A 15,223-nucleotide genomic window follows, 5' to 3' on the forward strand; every position below is an offset into this window, starting at 1 on the left:
TCTCTTTCCCATGGATGGCGTAAAAGACGAATAAGGGATTGTCTATAAACTTGAGATTCTTCATTTTGGCGATGGGCTAGCAACCTGTTATTATTTCAATCTCAATTTATCATTAAGACCAACTGACAATCTTTCCGAGACATTTTGTAGGTATATTCAATATTGAGAAATAAGAATCTACCTAGACGAACGTATCTTGATCAAATTAAGGACGTGCTGGTAAAGGGTCAGGTCAAAAGTACCCGAAACCGCCGAGCTTGCATGAAGAGAGTTATGAATGTGGATGAAGCGAAGGAAGTATGCAGAGATCGTGGCAAGTGGAAAGAGGTAGTCTCTGCCTACCCCTCCGGGAAAGAGGCTTGATTTTATGTATGTATGTATGTAGGAATAAAACAAAATCTTTAAAAAAACACAATTCAGTTATCTTTCTGCATCAGCAGATAAACAGTACGGTGTTCTTGCAACTATGGATACCGGTTAATGCATTATTTGATGCAGCGGTGCATCAGACTATGTAAAATTGCAGATTATTTTAAAAAAATTTTTTTTTTTACTTTTTTTATGTCAATTTTTTTTTGGGTTCCATGTCTTAAAGGGAAAATATAAATGAAATTTGGTTCAGGAGTAACAAAGGAGCGTTATAGGTATCTAGGTATATTAGATTTCATTAAATTTATGTTGACGTCATCATCACGTCAAAATTAGTTTTAAGGTGTCAACTTATGACACCTTAAAACTAATTTTGAAAATAAATCTGTTCTTTTCATTCCTGTAAAATCCCACCTGTGAGACACATACATACATGTAATCACGTCTATATCCCTTGTGGGGCAGACAGAGCCAACAGTCTGAGCGACACGCCTGCCAAAATTGTACTTAGTCAAAGTTAAATAAATCTCCTTTAATGATAATTTGAGTGCGTTTGACCTCAATCTGCCTGGTGATTTGCACTGTTAGATGAAACCTAAGGCACGCAAGCTAAAAAAATGCCTATTCACTCTTGCCTTGAAAATCCCCTAGTTAAATTAAGAATGTATCGGGGAAGAGAGATGCGTGGAGCGAATTCAACATCACAGCGGTTCGCATGATAAAAGATTTGTGTGAATCTGGTCATATTGAAATTTTATTAAGTCTGGAAGCGAAGTAAAAACATAGTAGACAAGAGTATATCGAGCCAAGGCAGCTTGAATGAAACTCAGACTCCCGGAACGAAGACATTTATTAGAGACGAGGGGTCTTCCCAAACTCCTTGTGCAGGAGTTGGAGCGAGTGGTCAGGGTCTTTTTACCCTCTTCACTGGTTTCATCGCTGCCTACGGCTGTAGGCAGGTCAATGGGGCGGCCGTGGCGGCCTGGGTCATCTTCTTCTATCTTCTGGGAGTTCCCATCGGCGGCGGCGTCGTCACTGAGGGACGACGTCTGCCGCAAGGCAGCGAGGTGAGGGCTTCACGCGACGGTCCGGAGGGCGGGCGTGGAGCGGCGCGATGCCGCGCAGGTGGGCGTGCGATGATGCGTCCGCCCTCTCAAACATCTTCGTGGCCAGCCTGGCCACAAAGTCGTCTAGGCCCTCCCACTTCAAGTCCCTGAGGATTGTCGAGTTCCTCACGTAGCGCGGGGCTCCGACGACTGCTCTGAGACTGAGGTTCTCCTGGGCTCTGAGTCTTCTTCTGTTGGTCTCAGAGCAGTAGGCGTACCACGCCGGGGCCGCATACGTGAGGCGGGATCTGACATATGTTCGGTAGATCCCGAGCTTCGTCCTCAGGGGGAGGCTGGAGAAGAGGACTGCGTAGAGCTTCCCCCTGGCTGCCTTGGTCTTCGCGACGACGTCTCCCACGTGCTTATTGAACGTGAGACGCCGATCTATGGTAACTCCCAGATATTTGACATGTGGCCGCCACGGCACCGATTCGCCGAGCAGTCGCAGTGGAGGCGGGTGGGGTCTTGTCCCCGTCATGATAGCTTGTGTCTTGCCGACGTTCACCGAGAGCCTCCATTTGGAGAGCCAGCCCGGCAGAGCCTCGAGTGTGGGCTGCAGCCTCTTGGCGGCGTACAGCGGGCGGATAGACGACGCGTAGTACGCCGCATCGTCAGCGTACAGCGCTAGCTCCACCTGGCCGACGGCAGGGATGTCGTCGGTGAACGCGGCGTAGCAGGCCGGGGACAGACAGCTTCCTTGCGGGACTCCGGCGCGCACAGGGCGCACGGAGGAGACGGCGTCTTCCACTGCGACGTGGACTCGGCGATCAGTGAGGAAGGAGGCCAAGACCCTGACCAATCTTGGGGGCACTTGGGCCTCCGACAGCTTGTACAGCAGCCCCTCGTGCCATACCCTGTCGAAGGCCATTTCCATGTCAAGGAACACGGCAGCCACGCATTCCTTTTTATTATGGCTTTCGGACATCCTGTGGAGAAGTCTTGCGACCTGGAGCGTCGTTGAGTGGTCGGGCCGAAACCCGAATTGTTCCGGACGTGGCTCGACGAATGGGAGTAGTCGCCGGAGGAACAGGCGCTCGAAGAGCTGCGAGAACTTGCTCAGCAGCGCGATCGGTCGGAATCCGTTTGGTCTTCGGTGATCCTTTCCCGGCTTGGGCAGCATAATGGTTCTTGCGTTCTTCCAGTTTGAGGGGTGCGCAGTATGCCGTTAAAGAGGCGCGAGATCGCCGCGATTGCTCGCGGCGGAAGATGACGTAGCGCCTCGTTGGTGATTCGGTCTGCGCCCGGGGCTTTCCTGGGCTTCAATTTCGGCAGCATTCGCTGCACCTCGCCGGGAGAGAAGACCACCGGGTCTTCCGTCGGCTCGAGCGGCTGTGTGAGAAGCTCTCGCACTCGGTCGGTGACCCTCCGGTTGTGCTCCTGGTCGGTCACGGGGTTCGGCGTGAACTGGCGCTCCAGGTGGTCCACAAGGATGTCCGCGCGGTCTTTCGCACGAAATCGTGGGAGGCCGTCAGGGCTCTCGCGAGAGCTGACGGCATAGGCGATGGACAGAGGGGATGCCATCGCCCACAGTAAGACATTTATTCAAATATCACCTTTCTATTTATGTTTGTATCAAAACAAAACCATATCGCGTTTCAAAACGGGATAACGCCATCTATTATTATAAAATTTAACTAAACTTATACATATATTAAAACCAAATTAAACACATAGTATGTGCTACATACTTGATTTCTTCCCATGCAGGTTGTGAAAGTCAATCTTGGTAAAGGCTATAAACTTGAGATTCTATTTTAAGGCGATGGGCTAGCAATCTGTCACTACTTTAATCTACATTGTTGAGACAAACTGCTCGTGGCCTTTCAGTCTTTTCGAGATCGTTAGCTCTGTCTACCCCGTAGGGTATAAAAACGTGATAAAAAATTCTAGTGTCAGATCAAGACAAAATTTAGAATACTTTACAAAGGCATCCCAACTCATCCAAGTAGCCCACAGCAATCCCACTATAATTTAACGCACGTATGCTCTGTGGTTATCCTAATTGTTGTAATGGCCCCGTGCCGATCAAGGTTCGAATCCCGCCCCGGGCTAGGTGAATCAGGGACATCATCGGTGTTTACGTTATGGTTGGCGCATTTGATATATTTTGACGATATCCTTGTTTTCGCTTCTTGCTTTGGAGGCAAGTGGTTTGATAATCGTCGCAAATATTAGTGCAATTTTCTTAAAAATACATATTTTAACCCATGTAACCTACGTTAGAATACAATACAATTCATTATAAAATATGATGGTACCTATGTAGGCAAGTAGGTAAGTCACTTAGACAAATATGATGGATATCGAAATATTCTGATTTCTACTTGTACACATGGAATTGTATTAGTATTATTTATTATATAGGTAGGTAGGTACTATTATAATCTTAGTATTACTTTCACATGAAGATATACTTAAATAGAACCAACCGGTTCGGACGAATATCTAATTCAAATGAATAACATTACATGATATTCTGCTTTTTTTAATTAAATTATTTGAGGGTCTAAGGCACCATCCACTAGTAGAGTGTGCACTCGGCGCGCGAGTGGATCACAAGTCGATTATAGTAATTTTTTGTTTAAACAATTTAAACAATTGTAAATTCGACTAAATTGCATAATTGTTAGTTTAGATATTTTCTATTTATCAGATTGTGATTAGGTAAGAAACTTAGGATTCTTCTTTTAGGCGATCGGTTAAATTTGTCACTATTTGAATGTTTCCATTATCAAGCCATTCAGTTTATCGTGGCCTATGCCTAAGTGCTGTTGAGACTGTTGGTTATGTCTACCCTGCAAGGAATAGAGAAGAAGTTTTATAGAAGAAATTTGGCAGATGTAAAAAGTAGATTTTAACTTAGGAAGAAGTACAAATAATGCAGAGATTATTAAACTATTTCTTGCCAAATACGTCTCAATAATAATTAAGTAATAATTCTCGTGTCATATTGAGTATGTCTGAGAATCGTTCAACATCTATTTTTCATACCCCTTAGTGATAAGGGTCCAACCTATAATTTTTTTTAACTAAAATTTACTTCAAAAATGTTAATATGGAAAAACAACGTTTGCCGGGACAGCTAGTTTTTATATAAAAGAGTGTGTTCTACCGTCCGATTCAATTGTCACGGTTCATACCTTACCTGGTAACTGTATGTAGCAGGTACTAGTATAGGTACTACTTAGTACACAGAGTGTTTTTTATTTCATTTTATTGAAGACCTAATTCGGCTCCTCTCCAGAGAGGTGAGTACGGATTACACTTATACGGAGCCGGATTTACGCTAGGAGAAAGATAAGAATTATTAACCAAATTTTTTATTAATCCTCTTTATTTTTTAAGTACACTGTTTAAATTTTAACATGATCTGATTCTACGCATTATTTAAAAAAAAAAAGAGAGACACATACATGAACATTATTAAGCCACTCATTTGAAGTCAGCCTTTGAGGCTCACCACTGCTGCCTCTGTCTACCCGTAAGAGTATTATTAAAGAGCATCCTGTATACATACCATAGAGTACGGTCGTCCGCCAACCGGATCTGAACCCACACCTGTTTCCGCCGCCACTTCCGCTGCACTGACCTTTTAGATCGGGGGTCATATGTTGTGATTATAAGTTGCTCTTGCCCGCGAATACTCTATCGTGGAACGTTTAATTCGAAAGGAATTTAGGGAAATCTCTTACATGTGCTCTTTTGGGTTCTTTAATAAAAAATATTTTTTTACGTGTAGTAAAATTAATGAGTAATAGTTTTATAAGCGCAATTTTATTAAATTTAGCAGGTAAAGCAATGTTTAGAACGTAATTTTAACAAAAGTTATTATAATAATTAACTTTGTAAAACTTTTTTCAGTACCGCCATCTGTGAGTGAGTAGCAGTATCAAAAACTTAAAGCACACGCATTAGTGTGCTAGTAGAGTAAATGTTTTGAAAGACGCTAGATTTCACCTCTCGACACGAGATGGCAAGACGGACGTAGAGCCTTGTAAAGTTATATATCGTAAAAAATTTCGCTAAAATATTATTACGATTATTTTGCAGTCATATAAAAAGGGTTTGTTATTTCTTTTTAAATACATATAATCAAGTGTCATCACATACGGGGTAAATTCTTTATTTATAAAAAGATTAGTTATAGTTCATTCAAACTTCCACACCTCCTTACAAACTTTCGCATTCATAATTATGTATTAGTGGGATTAGGTAGTAGGATGATAATGTATGCTTGTTTCCAAGAGGGATAGGCAGGCCCTACGTGTTCCCTTTTCCGTCAGCCACGATCCCTGCATACCTACTTCATTTTGTTCGTTTAGATTCAATTTATAAACCGATTTCAAAAATGTGGAGATTCTCAACTTTTTCTTATTTTTTAAACATGCTCGTCGGTTTATGGTACCTTACCACATTTTACCAAAACGTCCCGATTTGATTAAACCAAGTTTATCTTTATTCTCCATTTAAGCTACAAAAATGGGGCTCCATGATCGAATACCTTTAGTAAACGTTTCTTTAGAAACAATAAAACACACACTACAGTTCCGTATATGAAGATATTATATATTTCAAAGAACATGTATTTTATATTCTCAGCATAATTTCGGTTAACGTGACAAACAATACCCACTTATACCGTTTACATTATAACAAGTAACTAATATTACTTCAATACCATATATAATTATTGTGACGTGTCGCCAACGCTACTAGCCGATAAAAATACAATACGAAAACTTGCCGCTGCGACGCGATATCACAAAAAATACAGATTAAAAATTAAAAAAAAAAATAACGAGAGCATTATCTGTACCATTTGAAAATTTTGACGTCGCGTCGCAGTTTTCTATACAGATACAACCCAGTCTACATACAATATGCACTACACTCAGCGATTGTGTTTATAAAGCCATTATTTGCCAACACTCTATTTATCTGTGAATTTAAAAAAGGTTAGTTTTCATAGACAAAGGAAGTAAGGACAACGGTCGAATTTGAGGCCCATAGACAACTTTTAGGATCGACGAGGGTAATAAAAAATAAAAAGAAAATACATACCCACACTTATATTTTTATTTATTCTTAATCTCGGTAAAGCCAAAACAAATAGAAGGTTAGAATGTTTTTTTAATAATATTTTACGCGTAATGTCAATAAAGATAATTTAAAAATTATGTAGGACGATAACATGGTAAATTAGTTTTTACTGCATTATAATTGGCTTGTCAGTAGTTAAAAAGTTAAAAAGGATCACATATTTACTAAATCATTAAATCTTGCGTCTACTCTCATTTTCCTTTCATTCTTCCTCCTAATTCTCTGTTTCATCAAAATTTATTTGGCTTAAGTAATTACAAATTTTAAGTTACGTTATTAGTATAAATCAAGAAGTTTTTTTTATCAACCCTTAAAGAATAGGTATTATTTGTCTATTTTTAAGCTGGGTAAAGGGGTTTTTAACGACCATTGTCCTTCAAAAGACAGGTATTCGATGTTTTTCCCGGGCGAAAATCCAATTCATGAAATTGGGCTTAAAAGAATTGCTTAAAACAGCAATAAGCTTGGTACAAATATGGCTTAAATAATATCAGTACTTAACTATATATAAATTACTTTATAATAACGTGGGAAGTTAAAAATATATTACTTTTTCAGAAATTGGATCTCGTACTGTTCACTATTTTTATCACAAAATACAATACTGTTGTAAAGATATTATAAAAAGCTCACAATAAGTAACTTTAAAATGCTTATGAGGGTAGTTTAAAAATAGCTGCCGTAACGGAAGTAGAAATTGATACAATCGTTTCACTCTATCGTCAGCAGTCGTCGGGAGTGGACGTGCGTCCTTGCACTCTAATCTCGCTCAAAATAATTGCTCATTTAAATTACTTAGAATGTAAGGCAGTGCTTTGACATTGTACAAGCGTATTAAGACATCGTCCAAACACACAATCAGACAGTTGGAAGCTATGATATGCCGGCCGTCCGTTGTGGGTTTATTTAAATTTTTTGCATGATATGTTTTGAAAAATATTCGAATTTCTGATAGCTTTATAGGCAAATAATTTTACTATATTCAACTAAACGCAGAAGTGCGTGTATAATTAACTAGCTATTGATTTAATGCATCTAACATGTATAAATAAATGTCAACATTTTCGTTCTAACGTAAAACAAATTCTAAACGAGATTGCTATGTGTTACATAGCGGAAAGGTAGAACTATTCTATACATATCGACGGTGTAATTACAATATTAGGATAAACAATAACCCATAAACAATCTCAATATATTTTTTAAATAGATTTGACTAGAGATAAAAATAGACATCGAGCATGGTTTATCTAGAGTAGGTATTGGTAAGATTAAAATTATTGCTCTAATAGGTATACATTTTTGTTTAACAAGTGCAATAATTAGTTTAGACATAATAATAAATAATTGGTTCCATAGATTCAGATAAAAAAATATCATTCACCTAGATTCATTTTAGAGACCGTTATTAAAAAAAAAGAGGTACAATAACGACATTAAGATTTAAAAAAGAAAACGAAAAATAAAAAGAAACAAATTTATTTACACATAAAATAAAAAAAAAAAACATATTTGGTCTTAGGACACAATTCTTAATTTAAATGTGAAGAGACACGATTCGAATTCGGAAATTGCAAGCGGGCGAATTTTTAAAAAATACTTGTTTGATTGAAATGCTGGAGTGAAAAGCGATGAATTTGGTAAGGTAGCGGGTGAGATGGTGACAAGTGCGGTAATGAGGCTAAGGCCACAAACACATTTAGGTTTTGACTTAGCTTTTTGGCGTCAGAGCACTGTTGCGGGGATGTCCTCCTCCTGCAATTTATGATAAGTCAATAAAAATTGTCCTAAATTTATAATGTTTCAGTTTTTTAAAGTCATTTATAATTAAGAATGATGATGAAGTGATTTTAGTGGTAATAATGAAATATTTTTAACTGTGATTGTCATGAAAAATAAGTAATCATGGTATTAAGTTCAATCCACATAAAACTGTTTTTAATAATTAAGTAGGGACAATGAAAATTTAAATTCAATCCACTCTTTGTAATTAGCAAAAGTCACTTCACACATAAATCCAAAAGCAACTGGCTGGTTAGAGGAAAGTGTTTAATCTGTGCCTGTCATTGTTTCAAGTGTTCCAAATTTCAAATCGTCACCCACATTCTCAATAGTCGTGTTGTTTATACCCAGACAATTACATTATCGTCGCAGACTGCTATGAGGTCGTCAGCTAGTGTGAGGACAGGCGTGGTTCGCTCTTCATGCGTTATGGGCTCCTGGTACACCTCTCTCTGGAGTTCCACTAGCCGCTCGTTCTAAAAATAGTGATACAGTGAAATTATTCAACCACGTTGTTAAAAGCATGCTTGATTCAGTAGTAGGTAGGTTACAAAACTATACAAATTGTCTTTATTTCCCATAAAAATATACAGATGTAGTAGAAACATACATTATGAATATGTTGAGCAAAAAACATTTATAGGTTCCCTTGTAAAGGGCGCGGCGGTCAGATAGGAGTGTAAAACCTGGTTTACCCGATCCAGGATTATTTGTTAAAGGCGCAACTCCGATTCCTCTCCAGAGATGTGTGGATGTCACCGGGAGTAACACCAGGGCGAAATTGAAAGCATGCATACAGCCAGGTCTAAAAAGTTACTTGGCTTATCCAAATCAAAATTTGTTGCACAAAATACGGAACGATTTTTAAACACCGTATTTATATTTTAAGATTAGCAAATTACTCAAACATTGACCACAACGAGAAAGATGAAAATCAAATTTTATGGCAGAAAAAAATTGTTTACGAATGAAAACTTACTCTGAATCACGCAATAGTAATGTTATGAATCAAAATTCACTATAAATAAACTTACATAAGTACTATAGACCTGCATCTGATCAAATAAAACAATAGCAAAATCTTACCTCTATTTTAAGCCTATTGAGCAGTCTGTCTCTTTCCTCTTTCAGCGCATCGCATCTAGTCGTCTCGCTCTCATCCAATACACCTTTCATCTCTAACTCTGCTATCTGTGAGTCTTTTTCGCTGATGGAAGATTCCAAAATGTCTTGCCTGAAATAATGAATACACAATGGGGTTGTAAAATTGAAGAAATAAAAATAATTTAGTTTCAAAATAGGATGCAAGGTGGAACCACCTAAATGACGTCAATATAACATAGATCTGCTACCGCTTCAAAGCGCAAATATGGAATTATAGAAGCGGCAGGCCAAACTAAACTGCAGCATTTTTAACCAAGGACGTCTATTTACAGATCTTAATTAGTGAGCAAGTAATGACTGAACACCCAGACAAAAGAATTATATTTCTAGAAATTGTCATTATTTTTAAGTCTCAAATATGTTACGTATTTAGCTTAATCAGCTGATCGTGCTGGTTTACCAACCAAATGACGTATCTGTTTTTTTCTACTTAAATTCCATCAAAAATAACTAACTAACTAATATTATAATGTTAAAGTAAGTTTATGTTCTATTCAGACGTTTATCTTCTAGACTAATCTTCTTGAAATTTTGCGTAAGCGTCTGGAGAAGAGCATTCTTTACATCGCGGTAAAAACTATAGTTCCCGTAAAATTTGCGAATAACCGTTATTCTTTTGTTAGCGGCGCTGAATTCACGTGTGTTGGTGGCGTTAAATTAAAAAAGAAAGAAATTCCGTGCGATTCCCAGCACCAATAAAAAAAAGAATAGGACCACTCCGTCTCATTCCTATGAATGTCTTAAAAGGCCACTAAGGGATAGGATTATAAACTTAAGATTCTTCTTTTAGGCGATAGGCAAGCATCCTGTCACTATTTTAATCCCAATTCTATCATTAAGCCAAACAGCTGAACGTGGCCTATCAGTCTTTTCAAGACTGTTGGCTCTGTCTACCCGGAAAGGGATATAGACATGATTATATGTGCGATAACTAAGATACTGACACGGCATACGATAATTGTCGCAGTACGCTGTCCCTTTTCACCTGGCAGTCCTGCAGTGAATCTTCCAGCAGCTTGAAGCGCTTCAACACGGACGAACATGTTTCGCAACTCAGCGCCGAAGCGTTTTGCAGCGACCGGATCCGTTGCTCCATTTTGCTCATCTGTAATTTTTAACGTGAACTTTTACACAACTATGATGACGCCTCTTTCTCAGACATTACATATTTCCATTTGCCATTTCTGTACTTCTATTGTGTTTCATCTACATTCACCATATTTTTCTAAGCTCGTCGGTTTTAAAGAACGTTTTCGATTTGATTTAGGTTCATTCATCATTCATCTATTCATTTTCCCAATGTGTCTACTAATAAAGCGTCGAAATCAAAATCAATCACTTATTCGACTTTAACAATGTTCACGAGTACATATGGCACGTTATTTTTAACTAACGCATAAATATTTACCTCCAAAACTATTAGGAACTTTACCAAATATAAGACATAATGTATTTAAAAAAAAGTCTTCTTACCTTTTTCAATGTTTCGATTCTCCTCTGTTCTTCTTCATAAAAAACCTTCTCTCTTTCAGCAGCAATTAGAATAGACTCCTTGAGTGCCCCTTCCAATTCCTGTATTCTTTTATCTTTAAACTCAACCGGCGTGGACATTTTCTTATTAACTATCTGTTCCAATTCACAAATTCTTTCATCTTTACTTCTCACCACTGCCAAAAGTTGTTCAAATTCGGCTATATTGTTATTTTCTCTTAACGCATCTTCTAATATCGATATACATCTTTGCTGTTCAATTATTTTTGAGTTCTTTATTTCCATTTCTTTTGACATGTCTGAAATCTTTCTTGATAGTTTCCTGAATGTTGGAGGCTCTATTTTTTCTTCCATTAGGTCCAAATCATTGTAGCTCCTACTGAATCTGCATTTATCAAGCCTATCCACTACCTTACCACTCTTCTGTAATTCAAAAAAGCTTTTACTCCTCTGTATGTGTGCCATCTCATGACCGTTTGATATCTTGAGCACTTCAGATAGTATCAGCGACGATTCGTTCAACTCTATCTCTAAATCTATTACTTTCATTTTGCTTTCCTCCAGTTTGGATTTTAAATCATTAACTTCTGTCTGGGCCTTTCTGTTTCTATCTACAGCTGCTATTTCCTTCTCTTTCGCTCGGCTCAGTTCCTACGCGACAGGGGATTGAAAAATGGAAACAAAAAGAAATTAAAAAAATGAAACTGTATTCCGTTTTACTTCAACAACAAAATGAATCAACAATATAAACTCAAAAATAACTCGAGAAAGATCAACATAGATTTTAATTAATAGTTTGATATATCGCATAACAAGATAAGCTGTTTAACATCGAGCTATGTGGACTTACTCTTTCTAACTAGATACAATATTCACTTAACAGTTTTACACAATTTTTTTTATTACTTAAAAAATAATACCGGCTGAACACGATTACTTATTTTCCCCCATTAGAGACATCACTTAAAAATATCGCTAAACTAATTATTTTAGTTGTGTGTTGGTTACAATGAACAAAATCGGTCGTTTATGTACCAGGATATCATGTATCAACAAGAGATGAGTGTATTATTATCTGAACACTTTCATTAATATATTCAATATAAATATCAGTAACATTACTTAGTAAGAAGTTGCGTAAAGCTTAATTGTGATATTTCGATCGAAAGACGTGGAGTCTGAGTTGTCGCTAACGGAATTTTATATTTTCAATAAAGATTCGACGTTTAAAGAAAATGATTGTAAATAAAAAAGAGCAAAGGAATAAATGACAGTCTTGATGTGAAGAACTAACTTAGAAAAAGCTTTTGAGGAAGCCAGCGGGTCCGGCCTGCGTGGAACAAAACGTTAGTGGGTTAGTCACAATAGCTAAGAAAATATTGTCACAAGAAAATAATACAAAACCAATTTCACCATTTAATCATGAAAAATCTGACAAATCATCCAGTATTGATGAAATTTAATAAATGTAACAAGATGGAACTTATTTAAATGTCAGTATTAAAAACAATTCATATGAATACTAAAACTTTCGCAAATGATGAAAGTGGTTCATGAAATTATTATGATATAATAAAAAATATTCAAAGGCATCATCAAATGAACAGAAATTATTAAATTATCATATTATTGAAAGACAGTAGTTAAATTTCTTAAACATGAATCTTTTGTAAAATTAGTGTCATCGTTAATTGTAAAGGAATAAAAATATCTTTTGTTAATGGTTTATGAACAAATAAAAAAAATTTACCTCTTCTCTTTGTGCTTGTGCTTGTTGCTGACTTTTCAGTTTGGCTTGAAGGTTTCTCACAGACCTGAAATTTATGAAAGAAAATATGTATGACAAGAGGTTTTTTAAACTGGGCGTCCGTAATATAAATCTAAGACCCGTGGATGTCGTAAAAGGTTACTGGGCTTAACTTAGAATTCTTCTTTTAGGAGATAGGCTAGCAACCAAACAACTGAATGTGGCCTTTCAGTCTTTTCGAGAGTGTTGTCACCCCACAAAGGAAAAAGATGTGATTAAATGTATGTATGTTAAACTGTCAATAATCAATTACCAAGAAGCTACATCACTTTTATATCATCGTTGTGATTTATCATTGATTTGTCCTAAAAGTTTTATCTCATTCTTTTAAATTCAGTTACGGATCTGTCTATCACTTCCGTAAATGATAGACAGATCCGTATCTGTTTTTATCATCTAACCCCAACTCTCCTGAGAATATTCCTGATTTATGTTTTACGTATTTATATTAAGTTCTGGAAATATGGGTGTTATCCATGGAAATTAAATTTATTACCAATAACTACTAAGCCTCTTTTGTTAAGTTCATTTTCATCAATCTATGAGAACTAAGTGTTCTTTTAAAATCTAATCGCCTATTGACTATAGATTCAGGGTAAAGGAAAGGCACAGGCACAAGTTCAAATCACGCCTCGGCCATTTGTCTATACCTATATTAGTTTGAAAAGTCATACGGTGAGGAAAAACATTGTGAAGATTGGATGTGTAACTACGATTCAATATGGGTTAGTTCCCTGCACAGATTGCGGAGATCAGACGAGAATTGCTTCATGCAAAAACCCGACAACTAATCTACGATAGTAGTAAAAGGCGTAACTTGGGCCCTTTTCAGAGAGAAGAAGAAAAATGGGTGGATTATGATGATGGATCCGCCTCTAAATGTTCATATGCTCAACTTACTGTTGCAAATCCATAATCTGTTTCTCCTTTTGCGCTTGTTCTTCTTGCGACATCTGCACCAACTGTAGCAACCTCTCCGTCTCTGCTGTGAGCCGCTTCGCTTCCTCTTTGCTCTGTTCCATCTGTTGCTTCAGCTGTTCTGCTTCCTTCTGTGATTCTGTCAGCTTGCGGTTCATGTCTGCAGCCGCGGCTGTGCTTCCGCCGGCCTGGAATTTACGAAATTGTTCTTATATAAATTTGTCGTCTTCTTTTATCGTTTCAATTGCTTTAATCTATTCTTAGCTGAAAAGAAAATGATGCATTTGCCTTTACTGCAAGTCTTTACTTTGCATATAGTTTAGCTAAGAATATTGTTTCCATTTTTGATATCTTTAATAATTTATTTTACAAATTTTTTGCTGTTTAATCCATTATACTGCATTTGACTGACTATTAAAACATGCATATTTTGAATCAAAAGTTAAATATACATTAGTACATTTAGTTAAAGAGTTAAAGATACAGTCAAAAAGTTAAAGATACAGTAGTAGTAGTTAATACATTTAAGTAAGGCGTTTACCTTCCTCAATGAAGCTTCCATTTGGTCCATTTGCTCTTTTCTCTTCTTCAACTGTCGATCTAATTCCGTCAGCGACTTCTCCTTCTCCTCCACGTCTTTCCTCTTGTTCTCGAACGTTCTTCTCTGCTCCTCGAAATGTTTCCTCGCATCTTCCAACTTCTTAAATTCTTCTTGCAACTGTCGTTTAGCTTGGGCTGTGTCTTCCCCAGCTCTTGCGTTCTGAGCGCCAGCCGATTGAAGTTTCTTGTTCGCTTCGTGGAGATCGAGCTGGTAGCAGAAATTAAAAAGAAATTAAAATTATTAAGAAATGATGTAACATTGGAATTTCTTTGAGGATTAAAACGCGTCACTTAAAAATCAAATAGCTGCTGTTTATACTTTTTATGACGAATAAATAAATTTCTTTATATTGCTTGATTTTCTGGATTCGTTATTATCTTTTCCCATCAGAGTAAAGTAATTTAATAATTATTTGATGAGACGTATTTATAAAGCATAATATCACGTAACTTAGATGAAATCTAAGTGACTCATTTCAATAATGAGATAAAGAAATACGATACGACAAATTGCTGAAATAGATTAGCAAAATTTATTTACACAATACAGAAGCTCGATGAAGCTAATCGAAAAATCTGAAATTTTCATACTTTCTTACGAAGCATAATTTTTTACAGATAAAAACGCAACAGATTCAATTCTCAGGCATAAGAATACAACGACGAACATTTTAAAAATACATTTGGTTTGAATGACGATGAAAATGACGCAAATATACACAATACAGTAGCGGATGCTGCTGAAAAAGAGAAATATTAACCTACAACTTTTATATCCAAAGCCAATAGCAAATTTGCACCTAACATTGTTATCACAGTAATTATGATGATTAAAGTTTAATCGCTTTCATTCGTAATGCGTCTTCTCCTACCTATGATCTTGTGA

At 37.1% G+C, this 15,223-nt stretch overlaps 1 protein-coding gene across 1 annotated transcript in view; it reads right to left on the reverse strand.

Moving 5' to 3' along the window:
- Positions 1-8,038: 8,038 nt before the first annotated feature.
- Positions 8,039-15,223, reverse strand: part of LOC106138497 (myosin-11) — a 42,492-nt gene continuing 35,307 nt past the window's right edge. Inside the window, exons 14-21 of the mRNA XM_060951820.1 lie at positions 14,279-14,545; positions 13,720-13,925; positions 12,763-12,826; positions 10,995-11,663; positions 10,466-10,626; positions 9,444-9,591; positions 8,705-8,833; positions 8,039-8,330 (exon numbers count right to left, since the gene is read on the reverse strand). Coding sequence (XP_060807803.1) covers positions 8,301-8,330; positions 8,705-8,833; positions 9,444-9,591; positions 10,466-10,626; positions 10,995-11,663; positions 12,763-12,826; positions 13,720-13,925; positions 14,279-14,545 — 1,674 coding nt within the window. The 3' untranslated portion in view covers positions 8,039-8,300. The remainder of the gene's footprint in view (positions 8,331-8,704; positions 8,834-9,443; positions 9,592-10,465; positions 10,627-10,994; positions 11,664-12,762; positions 12,827-13,719; positions 13,926-14,278; positions 14,546-15,223) is intronic.

The sequence above is a fragment of the Amyelois transitella genome, chromosome 26 (genome assembly GCF_032362555.1).
Source record: "Amyelois transitella isolate CPQ chromosome 26, ilAmyTran1.1, whole genome shotgun sequence".
Classification (NCBI taxonomy): domain Eukaryota; kingdom Metazoa; phylum Arthropoda; class Insecta; order Lepidoptera; family Pyralidae; genus Amyelois; species Amyelois transitella.